The following is a 16,267-nucleotide window of genomic DNA, read 5'->3' as shown; positions in this document are numbered from 1 at the left end:
AAAATCTCTCAGCATTTGCTTGTCTGTAAAGTATTTTATTTCTCCTTCACTTATGAAGCTTAGTTTGGCTGGATATGAAATTCTGGGTTGAAAATTCTTTTCTTTAAGAATGTTGAATATTGGCCCCCACTCTCTTCTGGCTTGTAGAGTTTCTGCTGAGAGATCCACTGTTAGTCTGATGGGCTTCCCTTTGTGGGTAACCCGACCTTTCTCTCTGGCTGCACTTAATATTTTTTCCTTCATTTCAACTTTGGTGAATCTGACAATTATGTGTCTTGGAGTTGCTCTTCTCAAGGAGTATCTTTGTGATGTTCTCTGTATTTCCTGAATGTGAATGTTGGCCTGCCTTGCTAGATTGGGGAAGTTCTCCTGGATAATATCCTGCAGAGTGTTTTCCAACTTGGTTCCATTCTCCCCGTCACTTTCAGGTACACCAATCAGACACAGATTTCGTCTTTTCACATAGTCCCATATTTCTTGGAGGCTTTGTTCATTTCTTTTTATTCTTTTTTCTCTAAACTTCCCTTCTCACTTCATTTCATTCATTTCATCTTCCATCACTGATATCCTTTCTTCCAGTTGATTGCATTGGCTCCGAGGCTTCTGCATTCTTCACATAGTTCTCTAGCCTTGGCTTTCAGCTCCATCAGCTCCTTTAAGCACTTCTCTGTATTGGTTATTCTAGTTATAAATTCCTCTAAAGTTTTTTCAAAGTTTTCAACTTCTTTGCCTTTGGTTTGAATTTCCTCCTGTAGCTTGGAGTAGTTTGATTGTCTGAAGCCTTCTTCTCTCAACTTGTCAAAGTCATTCTCTGTCCAGCTTTGTTCCGTTGCTGGTGAGGAACTGCATTCTTTTGGAGGAGGAGAGGTGCTCTGCTTTTTAGAGTTTCCAGTTTTTTTGTTCTGTTTTTTCCCCATCTTTGTGGTTTTAACTCCACTTCTGGGGGCAGGGCACAGACAAACAAAAAGATAGCAGTAACCTCTGCAGACTTAAATGTCCCTGTCTGACAGCTTTGAGTAGAGCAGTAGTTCTCCCAGCATGCAGCTGGAAATCTGAGAATGGGCAGACTGCCTCGTCAAGTGGGTCTCTGACCCCTGACCCCCAAGCAGCCTAACTGGGAGGCACCTCCCAGTAGGGGCAGACTGACACCTCACACGGCCGGGTACTCCTCTGAGACAAAACTTCCAGAGGAATGATCAGACAGCAGCATTCGTGGATCATGATATTCCGTGGTTCTGCAGACACTGCAGCTGATACCCAGGCAAACAGGGTCTGGAGTGGACCTCTAGAAAACTCCAATAGACCTGCAGCTGAGGGTCCTGTCTGTTAGAAGGAAAACTAACAAACAGAAAGGACATCCACACCAAAAACCCATCTGTACATTACCATCATCAAAGACCAAATATTTCTCATCAGAAAAACTGTTTAAAATTAATCAGCTTAGATAGACAGTTGTAGAATAAAAATTAATAAAACTATTCATTTTTTCATTCCTAGGTAGGCTACTGCTATGTCTACATTGCTTGTATCCTGCAGTTTGGCCCTGTCAAGAAGTTTCTGAATCCACTCATGCAAGAAGATATGTAAACCACATCAAAAATAGTGTATAGGCTGGGTGTGGTGGCTCACGCCTGTAATCCCAACACTTTGGGAGCCTGAAGTGGGTGGATCACAAGGTCAGGAGTTTGAGACCAGCCTGACTAACATGGTGAAACCCCATCTCTACTGAAAATACAAAAATTAGCTGGGCATGGTGTCATGTGCCTGTAATCCCAGCTACTCAGGAGGCTGAGGCAGGAGAATCACTTAAACCCAGGAGGTGGAGGTTGCAGTGAGCCGAGATTGTGCCATTGCACTCCAGGCTGGGAGACAGAGTGAGACTCCATCTCAAAAAAAAAATGTGTATAATAAGCTTTCAATGTGTAAATAATTGTCAAAAATGAAAAAATTAAATTTCCACAGACTTATTAATAACATTTTATACTTCAAAATCAGTGCAATGTTCACTGAATATTTTGGTTTTGTTATTCAAAGAATGAATGCTATAACTTTTTGTTTCTAAAATTAGTTTGATTTGATATACCATGCTAATCTCGAAGGCACTTTCATAGAACTGTGATCTTATTAAAAAATAGGTTTCTTAGTAAAATCAGTCAAAGTTTCTTAGTTCAAATAAATCTCATTTGATTAACTAATATCAGCACTTCTATATAGCTCTCATAAATTATTCCCACCACAAATAAAGAGGAAAGCCTCTTTATTTAGCAGTAGTATCTTACACGTATAATTTCTATTTCCTAAATTTGTGTTCCTTTCCCTCTGGCTAGAAACATGCTCAAAAATAGTAGCAAAGTGACACTGTTTTGTTTCAAACTGCTATCAGATGGCAAACAGGTATATGGAAAGGTGCTCAACATCACTGATCATCACAGAAATGCAAATCAAAGCTACAATGAGGTATCTTCTTACCTCAGTTAAAATGGCTTTTATCCAAATGGCAGATATTATGAAATGCTGGTGAGGATGTGGAGAAAGCGAAACCCTCGTACACCATTGGTGGCATTGTGAATTAGTACAGTCACTATGGAGAACACTATAGAGTCCTCAAAAAATTAAAAATACAACTACCTACATGATCCAGCAATCCCATTGCTAGGTAACTACTCAAAAGCAAGAAAATCAGTATTATAAAAGAGAAATCTGCCCTGACACGTTTATTGCAGCACTTTTCACAATAGCCATAATTTGGAATCAACCTAAATGTACATCAACAGACAAATGGGTTCTAAAAATGTGATACATATACTGCTCAGCCATATGAAAGAATAAGATCCTCTCATTTGCAATGACATGGATGGAACAAGAGGACATTATGTCAAGTAAAATAATCCAGGCAAAGAAAGGAAGGCTTCACATGTTGTCACTCCTTTGTGGGTGTGAGAAATTTAAAAAACAGAGCTCATGGAGGTGAAGAGAAAAATCACCATTACTGCAGTCTAGGAAGGGTGTGGGGGTGGTAGGAAATGAGGATGCTTAATAAGTACAAATAACAAATAGTTAGATACAATGAATAAAATGTAGCATTTTATAGCACAAAAACATGACTACAGTCAGCAATAACTTGTTATACATTTTAGCATTTCTAAGGAAGTACAAATTAAAAGACAGCACAAAGAAATGGTTAATGCTTGAGGTGATGGATAACCCATTAACCATGATGTCATTATTACATATTGTATGCCTGTATCAAAATATCTCATTTACTCCATAAACATAAACACCTGCAATTTACTCATTAAAATTAAAAACAAAAAAAAAATAAAGTAACACACACACAGACACAAAGTGTGCTAATCAGAACATCCGATTGGCTTAAGATAATAAGTGTAACAAAATTGACCAGAACCAATAAAAGTTAAAACAAAACAAATATGTTACCAAATAAAACATTTCATTAGCTAAAAGCCATAATTTGAATTGACTTTTAAAGCAAAACAAATACTTTACAGTATCAAAATTGATCTCTTTAAATCGCTAAAAACTACTGAAATTCCAAATTGGAAACTTCACAGTATCAAAATGTAAAAGTAGAAACATCTGAATAAAACTTATATTTTTAGGCTGGGCACGGTGGCTCACGCCTGTAATCCCAGCACTTTGGGAGGGCGAGGCGGGAGGATCACCTGAGGTCGGGAGTTCAAGACCAGCCTGACCAACACGGAGAAACCCTGTCTCTACTAAAAATACAAAATTAGCCAGGCATGGTGGTGCATGCCTGTAATCCCAGCTACTCGGGAGGCTGAGGCAGGAGAATCGCTTGAACCAGGAAGGCGGAGGTTGCGGTGAGCTGCAATTGAGCCATTGCACTCCAGCCTGGGCAACAAGAGCAAAGCTCTGTCTCCAAAAAAATAAATACATAAATTAATTAATTAAAACCTTATGTTTTAAAAATATATTTTCCTTATGCATGTAAATCTCATTTTTGAAAACATAAATAAAAATAATAACAGCTGCATTATTTAGATGAAATCCTGAAATAAAATATAAAAAGTGAAATAATTGAGAATAGAAAGACTATGAGCATTACAAATCGATTAATGTACTTCTTTCCAGAGTTAAATCTGCATTGCAAAGTTTACCTGGTGTGGATGTTTGTACATCCTTCATTTTGGTGGCTGTATTCAGGACAGAATCTTTGTTTTCAGTTGTAGCCTGAATGGGTTTTAAAACAAAATGATTAGCACATGATGTATATTAGTATAGGATATGCAGTTAATAATTAAAAAATAAATGTAAGAGTAATTACCTTCAAGGTGGGAAGATTCTCAGGATACTCTAACAAGGAAAAGAAATATATAGTCAATCATATGTAAATATGGTAAGGCCAACCATACATTCATGGAGTGTTAGCATCAAACTGAATACTCTTGCCTGTATTAGTGTAGGGTTTCATGTTTTTCTAGTTTGTTTCTTTGGGACAGTAACATGATAGAAATGCAATGAAGAAAATAGGAATATAGGCTTCAAACAACATACAGGTACAAGTTAAAAAGTGAGATTATGCGCCACATCTGTTGTTAAAAAAAAAAGTGTTAATATCAATGTGGATATGCTGATTAACAAGGAGAAATGTGATCTAAAATCAGAGGAGCAAATCATAACCCTAGAAATAAGTGTAAAAGCTGGTGCTAACTGTGACCGCATGACTTTCATACAAGACATCAGAAGGATTTATACCATTATAACACAAATATTCATCATGCCCTTTAACTTGTCCGATAACTGAGAAGGTACACAATTACAATCACACTTCAGTTGAATGTACACTTCATGTCTCTTCAGTGGAAGTGTCCTGAATTGATCTGCTTGGATATATGTCTGGTGAATCCTAGTATTTAATATTCATTATTTATCATGCCCATGTGGTGTAATAATCTGCCTACATTTCTTATATCCTCTAGTTTAGCCTTCAGAAAGTTTCTTCATCCACTAATGGCAAGAAGGTATAATATATAAACCCCATCAAAAAGTATAATAAATTATACATACTTATACAAAATGGAATTGCTCCAGGCATTAGATATTAATAAACTTATACATTTGGAAATCGGTCCAATATTCATTGAAAATAACCATTTTAGGATTCAATTAATACATTCAACATTATTTTTGTCTGTAAAATTAGTCTGCTCTGGAATATCACTTTACTATAAAGAACTTTCATTGAATAGCTATTTTAACAAAAAAGGCAGCACATTGGAAAAAAGCTGAATATTCATTAAATTTTAACTCATTTGAATAACTAATAAAAAATATATGTCTGATGTCTGATAGTAATAAACATGAATAATGAGGCACTGTGGTTTATCCCAATTCTAGCACTCCTTCCTGATTCCAGTAGTCTTCGGAGCAGTCAGAAATCAAATCTTCTGGTATGCAAACATTCTAAATGCATCTGAAGTGAGTTCACTCAGGTTTCCTCAGCAGAAATCCCAAAATTACCGAAATAACTTCTTCCTTCCCCTTTTTCTTGCCTTGCAATCCCTCTTTCTTGATGAAAATAATTACTACATCAGTGGTCAGCTTGCTCCTCATTCTCCAGTGTTTATGGGTTATTATGACAACTTTCTCCCTCTGGTTTTAGCAGTACCATCTGATATCTATAATTTCTATTACTTTTTTCTCTTTCTCCTTCCCCTTTCCACAGAAACATGCTCTGAAATAAGAGCAAAATTATGCTGTCCCCTGATCCTCTTATGTCTTGAACTGCTTTCCAGTGGTTCTTCTACACAATTTCAATGTAGGGAACTCCATAAGCTTGTTACTAAGATCATGGCCAAGGACCAACAGCATCAGCATCACCTGAGAACTCACTAGAAATGCACAATCTCAGGCCTGCTGAATCAGAAAGTGCATTTTCAATGAGCCCCCCATTGATCTATTCAAGGGTGTGACGTTGTCTTCTATCTTGAGTGCACATGACATTAAATGTGCATTGCCAAATTACCTGTTCTAGATTTCCAACCACCTGTTATTCTTGTGGCAATATTCAAAATAGAAACTTTCTTTTTAATTGTAACCTGAATTGAATGAGAAACAAAGTAGTCAATACATAATATATATTTCATAGATTATGCAATAAATAATTCAAAATATAAATGAAAGAGTAACTACCTTCCAGGCTGATTGTTTCTGAGGAGACACTGAAATGCAAAAGAAATATGTAATCCGTCATATGTAAATATGATAAAGTTATCCATACATTCATGCAGTGTTAGCATCAAGCTGTATCCTCCTGCCTGTACTAGTGTAGGATTTGATGTTTTATAGTTTGTGTCTTTGGGACAGGAACATAAGGAAATACACTGAAGAAAACAGGAATACAGGCCTTCAGAAAATATACAGTCAGAAATTACAAAGAGGTATTATGCGTCATGTGTGTATTACTGAAATAAAAATGTCAATATCAATGCGGATATGCCGAATGATGAAAAGAAATGTGATCTAAAATCAGAGGAGCAACTCAAACACCCAGGAATCAATGTCAAAGAAGGTAGTAAATGCTACTGCATGTTTTTCACGCAAGACATCAGAAGGATTTATACCAGTATACTGCAAGTATTCATCATGCTCTTTAACTTGCCTGGTAATTGAGCAGATACACAATGACAATGACACTTTAGTAGAATGTACACTTCACAAGTCCTCAGTGGAAGTGTCCCAGCTTCATCAGCTTGGATATAGGTTTGGATAATTCTGTATATAATATTCTTTATTTCTTAAACCCATTTGGTGTAATAATGTGCCTACATTTGTTATGTCCTCTAGTTTAGGCTACAGAAAGGTTCTTCATCCACTCATGGCAACAAAGTATAATATATAAACCATGTCAAAAAGTATAATAAATGATCAAATTTGACATACTTACACAAAATAAAGTTGCTACAAGCATTAGATATGAATAAACTGTTACATTTGGAAATCACGCCAATGTTCATTGAAAATAATTTTAAAAGTCAACTAATGAATTCAACATTAATTTTGTTTCTAAAATAGTCTGGTTTGAAGTATCATGATATTCTCTAAAGCATTTTCATTACATTGCTATTTTATCCAAAAGTTAGCTAACTGAAAAGCAAAGCCAACATATGCATATTCATGTTTATCTCATTTGAATAACTAATATCAACAAAACATATATCTCTGATGCCCAATAGTAACGAACACGAGTAATGAGTTACTGTGGTTTATCCCAGTTCTACTACTCCTTCTTGCTTCCACTGGTTCCTAAAGCAACCAAATTCAAATCTTCTTTTAGGAAAATATTCGAATATGCATCTGAACTCGCGTTTCCTCAGAAGAAACAACAAAATTACATAAATAACTTCTTATTTTCCCTCCTTCCTGCCTCACAATCCCTCTTCCTTGAGGAAAGTAATTGCTGCATCAGTGGTCTCATTAGTTCTCCTTCTACAGTGTTTTATGGGTTATTATGATCACTTTTCAGCCTGTTTTTAGGAATACGATGTGATGTCTTTAAAACCTATACTTCATCTCTATCTCCTACCACCCTTGGTGAAAACATGCTGTAGAATTAATGCAAAATTATACTGTCCCCTGAGCCCCTTATGTCTTGACCTGCTCTCCAATGTTTCTTCTTCTCAAATTCAATGTGGGGAAGTCTATAATCTTACTGCGAAGATCATGTCCAAGACCAGCAGCATCAGCATCACCCAAGAACTTACTACAGATGAAGAATCTCAGGCCTGCTGAATCAGAATGTGCAGCTTCGATGACGCCCCCACTGATTTATTTGGGGAAGAGAAGTTCTTTTCTATCTGGACTGAACATGACATTAAATGTGTTTTGCAAAATTACCTGTCCCAGATTTTTCTCCATCCTTTATTTCTGTGGCTATATTCAAAACAGAATCTTTCTTGTCACTTGTAGCCTGAATGGAATTCGAAACAAAATAATAAATAAATAAAGTATGTTTCATAGACTATACAGTTGCTGGTTCACAATATAAATGAGGGTTTAATTACCTTCAAGGCTTCTTGTTTCTGAGAAGACACTGAAAAGCAAAAGGGATACATAATCACTCACATGTATGTATGATAGTTATTCATACATTCATGCAGTGTTAGCATCAAGCTGTATCCTTCTGCCTGTATTAGGGTAGGATTTGATGTTTTCTACTTTGTGTCTGGGGATTGGAACATGTCAGAAATATGCTGAAAAAAAGTAATACAGGCTTCATGAAAAATATACTTACAATTTCAAACATGGTATGATTTGTCATATGTCTAAAACTAAAATAAAACCATGTCAATATCAATGTGGATATGCTGAGTGATGAGGACAAATGTGATCTAAAACCAGAGGATCAATTCATACACCTGAGAATCAATGTGAAAGCAGGTGCTACTTGATCCCACATGTCTTTCATGCAAGAAATCAAAAGTATTTACACCATTATACTACAAATATTCATCATGCTCTTTAACTTGCCCAATAACAGAGAAGGTACACAATTACAATGACACTTCAGTTGAATGTACACTTCACATCTCTTCAGTGGAAGTGTCCTAAATTGATCACCTTGGATATATGTTTGCTGAAACCAAGTAGATAATATTCATTATTCCTTACATCCATGTGGTGTAATAATTTGCCTAAGTTTCTTGTATCCACTAGTTTAGCCGTCCGAAGCTTTCTTCATCCACTAATGGCACCAAAGGATAATATATTAGCCTCAATAAAAATATCATCAATTATCAATTTTGACATACTTCTACAAAATAAAACTGCTACAAGCATTAGATATTAATAACTTTTACATTCAGAAATCACTCCAATATTCATTGAAAATGACCACTTTAGGAGTTAATAAGAACTCCACATACTTTTTTTTTCTAAAATAGTCTTGTTGGGAGTATCATGCTATTCTCTAAAGAAGTTTCATTCAATAGCTATTTTATCCAGGAGTTAGCTCCTTGAACAACGAAGCCAATGTATTCATATTCAAGTTTATCTCATTTTTATAACTAAAATCAACAAAACAGGTTTCTCTGATGCCTAATAGTAACAAAGAGGAGTAATAAGTCAGTGTGCTTTATCCCAACTCTAGCATTGTTTCCTGCTTCCAGTAGCTCTTGGAGAAGCCAAAATTAAATGTTCTTTTATGAAAATATTCCAAATTTATCTGAAGTGAGTTCACTCAGGTTTCCTCAACAGAAACCCCAAAATTACATAAATAACTTCTTCTTTTCTCTCCTTCCTGCCTCACAATCCCTCTTCCTTGAGGAAAATAATTGCTACTTCAGTGATCTTGTTAGTTCTCATTCTACACTGTTTTTGGAGTATTAGGATCACTTTTCCCTCTGTTTATAGCAATATGATCTGACGCCTATAATATCTATCACTTTATCTCTTTCACCTTCCTCTCTTGATGGAAACATGCTGTAGAATTAAAGCAAAATGACGCTGTCCCCTGAGGCTGTTATGTGCTGAACTGCTCTCCAATGGTTCTTCTTCCCAATTTCAATGTGGGGAAGTCTATAATCTTACTACTCAGATCATGGCCAAGGACCAGCAGCATCAGGGTCACCTGATAACTTATTACAGATGAAGAATCTCAGGTGTGCTGAATCCAAACATAAAGCTTCAATGAACCCCCCGCTGATTTATTTGGGGAAGTGAATTTCTCTTCTATCTTGATTGGACATTACATTAAATGTGTATTCCAAAATACCTGTCCCAGATATTTGTCCATCCTTTATTTCTGTGGCTATATTCAAAACAGAATCTTTCTTGTCACTTGCAGCCTGAATGGGATTTGAAACAAAATAATCAATACATAAAGTATATATTCATAGACTATACAGTTAATAGTTCAAAATATAAATGAGAGTTTAATTACCTTCCAGGTCGGTTGCTTCTGAGAAGACACTGAAAAGCAAAACGGATACATAATCACTCATATGTACATATGATAAAGTTATTCAAACATTCATGCAGTGTTAGCATCAAGCTGCATCTGCCTGCAGTTATTAGTATAGGCTTTGATGTTTTACACTTTGTGTTTTGGGACAGGAACATGACAGAAATACACTGAGACAACAAGAATACAGGTTTCAAGAAATATGTACTAAGTATTTCAAATGTAATATGATTTGTCATATGACAAAAACTAAAATAAAACAGTGGCAATTTCAATAAAGATATGCCAAGTGATGAGGAGAAATGTGGTCTAAAATCACAGAAGCAACTAATCACCTGGGAATCAATGTCAAAGCAGGTGGTACATGCACCCACATGTCTTTCGTGCAAGATATCTGAATGATTTAGACCATTATACTGCAAACATTCAACATTCTCTTTAACTTGCCCAATAACTGAGAAGGTACACAATTACAATGACACTTCAATTGAACGTACACTTCATGTCTCTTAAGTAGAAGGGACCTAAATTGATCAATGTGGATATATGTTTCCTGAATCCGAGTAAATAATATTCATTATTTCTCACACCCATGTGCTGTAATAATTTGCCTAAGCTTCTTGTATTCTCTAGTTTAGCCTTTTGAACATTTCTTCATCCACTCATGGCAACAAAGTATAATATATAACCTCAATAAAAAGCATCATCAATTATCAATTCTGACATAATTCTACTAAATAAAACTGCTACAAGCATTGGATATTAATAAGCTCTTACATTTGGAAATCATTCCAATATTCATTGAAAATGACCACTTTAGGAGTCACTTGATGAATTCAACACTATTTTTGTTTCTAAAATAGTCTTGTTAGGAGTATCATGCTATTCTCTAAAGAATATTCATTAAATACCTATTTTATCCAAGAGTCAGCTCTTTGATCAATGAAGCCAATGTATTCATATTCAAGTTTATCTAATTTCTATAACTAAAATCAACAAAACTTGTAAGTCTGATATCTAACAGTAACAAAGAAGAGTAATTAGTGAACGAAGTTTATCCCAATTCTAGCATTCTGTCCTGCACCCAGTAGTTCCAGCAGCTGCCAAAATCAAATTTTCTTTATGCAAATATGCTAAATGCCTCTGAAGTGAGTTCACTCAGGTTTCCTCAGCAGAAACCCCAAAATTACATAAATAACTTCTTCTTTTCCCTCCTTCCTGCCTCACAATCCCTCTTCCTTGGGAAAAATCATTGCTATATCAGTGGTATTCTTAGTTCTCATTCTACAGTGTCTATGGGTTATTAGGATCACTATTCTGTCTTTTTTTAGCAGTACGATGTGACGTCTGTAAAATCTACACTTCATGTCTTCCTCCTTCTACCCTTAGGGAAAACATGCTGTAGAATTAAAGCAAAATTATGCTGTTCCCCCGAGCCTCTTATGTCTTGAACTGCTCTCCATATTTCTTCTTCCCAATTTCAATGTGGGGAAGTCTATAATTTTACTGTGAATATCATGTCCAAGACCAGTAGCATCAGCTTCACCCAAGAACTTATTAAAAATGAAGAATCTCAGGCCTGCTGAATCAGAATGTGCAGTTTTGATGAGCCCCGCACTGATTTATTCAGGGAAGAGAAGTTCTTTTCTATCTGGACTGAACATGACATTAAATGTGTTTTGCAAAATTACCTGTTCCAGATTGTTGTCCATCCTTTATTTCTGTGGCTATATTCAAAACAGAATCTTTCTTGTCATTTGTAGCCTGAATGGAATTTGAAACAAAATAATCAACACATAAACTATGTTTCATAGACCACACAGTTAATAGTTCACAATATAAATGAGAGTTTAATTACTTTCAAGGCTGGTTGTTTCTGAGAAGACATTGAAAAGCAAAAGGGATACCTAATCAATCATATGTAAATATGATAAAGTTATCCATACATTCATGCAGTGTTAGCATCAAGGTGCATCTTCCTGACTGTATTAGGATGCGCTTTGATATTTTCTACTTTGTGACTGGGGACTGGAATATGACAAAAATACACCGAAAAAGGGGAATACAGGCTTCAGAAAATATACTTACAATTTCAAACATGGTATGATTTGTCATATGTCTAAAACTAAAATAAAACCGTGTCAATATCAATGTGGATATGCCGAGTGATGAGGACAAATGTGATCTAAAATCAGAGGAGCAACTCATACACCTGAGAATCAATGTCAAAGCAGGTGCTACATGATGCCACATGTCTTTCATACAAGAAATCAAAAGGATTTACACCATCATACTAAAATATTCATCATGCTCTTTAACTTGCCTAATAACTGAGAAGGCACAAAATTACAATGACGCTTCAGTTGAATGTACACTTCACATCTCTTCAGTGGAAATGTCCTAAATTGATCAGCTTGGATTATGTTTGCTGAAACCTAGTAGATAATATTCATTATTTCTCACACCCCTGTGGTGTAATAATTTGCCTAAGTTTCTTGCATCCACTAGTTAAGCCTTCTGAAAGTTTCTTCATTCACTCATGGCACCAAAGGATAATATATTAGCCTCAATAAAAATATAATCAATTACCAATGTTGACATACTTTTACAAAGTAAAACTGCTACAAGCATTAGATATTAATAAGTTTTACCTTCAGAATCACTCCAATATTCATTGAAAGGACCACTTTAGGAGTTAATTAGAATTCAACATAATTTTTGTTTCTAAAATAGTCTTGTTTGGAGTATCATGCTATTCTCTAAAGAAGTTTCATTCAATAGCTATTTTATCCAAGACTTAGCTCCTTGAACTATGAAGCCAATGTATTCATATTCATGTTTATCTCATTTTTATAACTAAAATCAACAAAACATGTATTTCTGATGCCTAATAGTAACAAACAGGAGTAATGAGTCACTGTGGCTTATCTCAATTCTAGCATTGTTTCCTGCTTCCAGTAGTTCCTGGAGAAGCCAAAATCAAATCTTCTTTTATGCAAATGTTCCAAATGTATTGAAGTGAGTTCACTCAGGTTTCCTCAACAGAAATCCCAAATTACATAAATAACTTCTTCTTTTCCCTCCTTCCTGCCTCACAATCCCTCTTCCTTGAGGAAAATAATTGCTACATCAGTGGTCTTGTTAGTTCTCATTCTACAGTGTTTTCGGGGAATTAGGATCACTTTTCCCTCTGTTTATAACAATACGATCTGATGTCTATAATATCTATTACTTCATCTCTTTCTCTTTCCCCTCTTGATGGAAACATGCTGTAGAATTAAAGCAAAATGATGCTGTCCCCTGAGCCTGTTATGTGTTGAACTGCTCTCAGATTGTACTTTTTCCCAATTTCAAAGTACAGACATCTATAATCTTAGTACTTACATCATGGCCAAGGACCAACAGCATCAGGGTCACCCAAGAACTTATTACAAATGAATAATCTCAGGTGTGCTGAATCAGAACATGAAGCTTCGATGAACCCCCTGCTGATTTATTTGGGGAAGAGAAGTTCTCTTCTATCTTGATTGAACATCATATTAAATGTGTTTTGCAAAATTACCTGTCCCAGACATTTGTGCATCTTTTGTTTCTGTGGCTATATTCAAAACAGAATCTTCCTTGTCACTTGTAGCCTGAATGGAATTTGAAACCAAATAATCAATAAATAAAGTATGTTTCATAGACTATACAGTTAATAGTTCAAAATATAAATGAGAGTTTAATTGCCTTCAAGGCTGCTTGTCTCTGAGAAGACACTGAAAAGCAAAAGGGATACTTAATCACTCATGTGTACATATGATAATGTTATTCATACATTCATGAAGTGTTCGCATCAAGCTGTATCCTCCTGCCTGTATTAGTGTAGGCTTTGATGTTATCTACTTTGTGTCTGGGGACTGGAACAAGACAGAAACACACTGAAGAAAAGTATACAGGCTTCATGAAAAATACCCTTACAATTTCAAACATGGTGTGATTTGTCATATGTCTAAAACTAAAATAAAACAGTGTCAATATCAATGTGGCTATACCGAGTGATGGGGACAAATGTGATCTAAAATCAGAGGATCACCTCATACACCTGAGAATCAATGTCAAAGCAGGTGGTACATGATCCCACATGTCTTTCATGCAAGAAATCAGAAGGATTTACACCATATACTACAAACATTCATCATGCTCTTTAACTTGCCCGATAACTGAAAAGGTAAAAGATTAAAATGACACTTCAGTTGAGCGTACACTTCATGTCTCTTCAGTGGAAGTGTCCTAAACTTATCAGCTTGGATATCTGTTTGCTGATACCTAGTAGATACTTTTCATTATTTCTCACACCCATGTGGTGTAATAATTTGCCTAAGTTTCTTGTATTCTCTAGTTTAGCCTTCCGAACATTTCTTCATCCACTCGTGGCAACAAAATATAATATATAAACCTCAATAAAAAGCATCATCCATTATCAATTTTGACATACTTTTACTAAATAAAACTGCTACAAGCATTGGATATTAATAAGCTTTTACATTTGGAAATCACTCCAATATTCATTGGAAACGACCATTTTAACAGTCAGTTGATGAATTCAATATTATTTTTGTTTGTAAAATTGTCGTTAGGAGTATCATCCTATTCTCTAAAGAATATTCATTAAACAGCTATTTTATCCAAGAGTTAGCTCTTTGATCCAAGAGGCCAATGTATTCATATTCAAGTTTATCTAATTTTTAAAACAAAAATCAACAAAACATGTAACTCTGATGCCTAATATTAATAAAGAGGAGTAATTAGTCAATGTGATTTATCACAATTCTAGCATTCTTTCCTGCATCTTGTAGTTCCTGGAGCTGCCAAAATCAAATCTTCTTTATGGAAATATTCCAAATGCATCTGAAGTGAGTTCACTCAGGTTTCCTCAGCAGAAAGCCCAAAATTACATAAATAACTTCTTCTTTTCCCTCCTGCCTCACAATCCCTCTTCCTGGGGAAGAATCATTGCTACATCAGTGGTCTCCTTAGTTCTCATTCTACAGTGTCTATGAGTTATTACGATCACTTTTCTGACTATTTTTAGCAGTACGATGTGATGTCTGTAAAAATCTATACTTAATGTCTTTCTCTTTCCACCGTTGGTGAAAACATGCTGTAGAATTAATGCAAAATTATGCTGTCCCCTGAGCCCCTTATGTCTTGACATGCTCTCCAATGTTTCTTCTTCTCAATTTTAATGTGGGGAAGCCTATAATCTTACTGCAAAGACCATGTCCAAGACCAGCAGCATTAGTGTCACCCGAGAACTTATTACAAATGAAGAATCTCAGGCCTGCTGAATCAGAACGTGCAGCTTCGATGCATCCCCCACTGATCTATTCAGGGAAGAGAAGTTCTTTTCTACCTGGACTGAACATGACATTAAGTGTGTTTCGCAAAATTACGTGTCCCAGATTTTTCTCCATCCTTTATTTCTCTGGCTATATTTGAAACAGAATCTTTCTTGTCACTTGTAGCCTGAAAGGAATTTGAAACAAAATAATCAATAAATAAAGTATGTTTCATAGACTATACAGTTACTAGTCCAAAATATAAATTAAAATTTAATTACCTTCAAGGCTGGTTGATTCTGAGAAGACACTGAAAAGCAAAAGGGATACATAATCACTCATATGTAAATATGATAAAGTTATCCATACATTCATGCAGTGTTAGCATCAAGCTGTATCCTCCTGCCTGTATTAGTGTAGGCTTTGATGGCTTCTACTTTGTGTCTGGGGACTGGAACATGACAGAAATACACTGAAAACAGGGAATACAGGCTCCATGAAATATACCCTTATGATTTCAAACATGGTATGATTTATCATATGTCTAAAACTAAAATAAAACCTTGTCAATATCAATGTGGACATGCCAAGTGATGAGGACAAATGTGATCTAAAATCAGAGGAGCAACTCACACACCTGAGAATCAATGTCAAAGCAGGTGCTACATCATCCCACATGTCTTTCATGCAAGAAGTCAAAAGGATTTACACCATTATACTACAAACATTCATCGTGCTCTTTAACTTGCCCAATAACTGAGAAGGCACACAATTACAATGACACTTCAGTTGAATGCACACTTCACATCTCTTCAGTGGAAGTGTCCTAAATTGATCACATTTGATATCTGTCTGCTGACACCTAGTAGATAATATTGATTATTTCTCACATCCTTGTGGGTGTAATAATTTGCCTAAGTTTTTTGTATCCACTAGTTTAGCCTTCCAAAAGTTTCTTCATCCACTCATGGCACCAAAGGATAATATATTCGCCTCAATAAAA

General features: G+C 35.5%; 2 protein-coding genes across 2 annotated transcripts in view; both read right to left on the bottom strand.

Annotated features, from left to right (window-relative positions):
- The window catches only part of LOC129024844 (ankyrin repeat domain-containing protein 36C-like), a 41,772-nt gene extending 28,194 nt beyond the window's left edge, over positions 1-13,578 (bottom strand). The window contains 10 exon segments of the mRNA XM_063648570.1: positions 4,140-4,212; positions 4,307-4,335; positions 6,008-6,080; positions 6,175-6,203; positions 7,879-7,951; positions 8,046-8,074; positions 9,755-9,827; positions 9,923-9,951; positions 11,635-11,707; positions 13,506-13,578. Coding sequence (XP_063504640.1) covers positions 4,140-4,212; positions 4,307-4,335; positions 6,008-6,080; positions 6,175-6,203; positions 7,879-7,951; positions 8,046-8,074; positions 9,755-9,827; positions 9,923-9,951; positions 11,635-11,707; positions 13,506-13,526 — 502 coding nt within the window. The 5' untranslated portion in view covers positions 13,527-13,578.
- Positions 13,579-13,646: 68 nt separating this feature from the next.
- LOC129024840 (ankyrin repeat domain-containing protein 36A-like) overlaps positions 13,647-16,267 on the bottom strand; it is a 71,051-nt gene continuing 68,430 nt past the window's right edge. The window contains exons 34-35 of the mRNA XM_054472088.2: positions 15,546-15,574; positions 13,647-15,451 (exon numbers count right to left, since the gene is read on the bottom strand). Coding sequence (XP_054328063.1) covers positions 15,356-15,451; positions 15,546-15,574 — 125 coding nt within the window. The 3' untranslated portion in view covers positions 13,647-15,355. The remainder of the gene's footprint in view (positions 15,452-15,545; positions 15,575-16,267) is intronic.

This window comes from Pongo pygmaeus, chromosome 12 (assembly GCF_028885625.2).
Source record: "Pongo pygmaeus isolate AG05252 chromosome 12, NHGRI_mPonPyg2-v2.0_pri, whole genome shotgun sequence".
In the NCBI taxonomy this organism is placed as follows: domain Eukaryota; kingdom Metazoa; phylum Chordata; class Mammalia; order Primates; family Hominidae; genus Pongo; species Pongo pygmaeus.
This window is presented reverse-complemented; position numbering and strand designations above follow the sequence as displayed.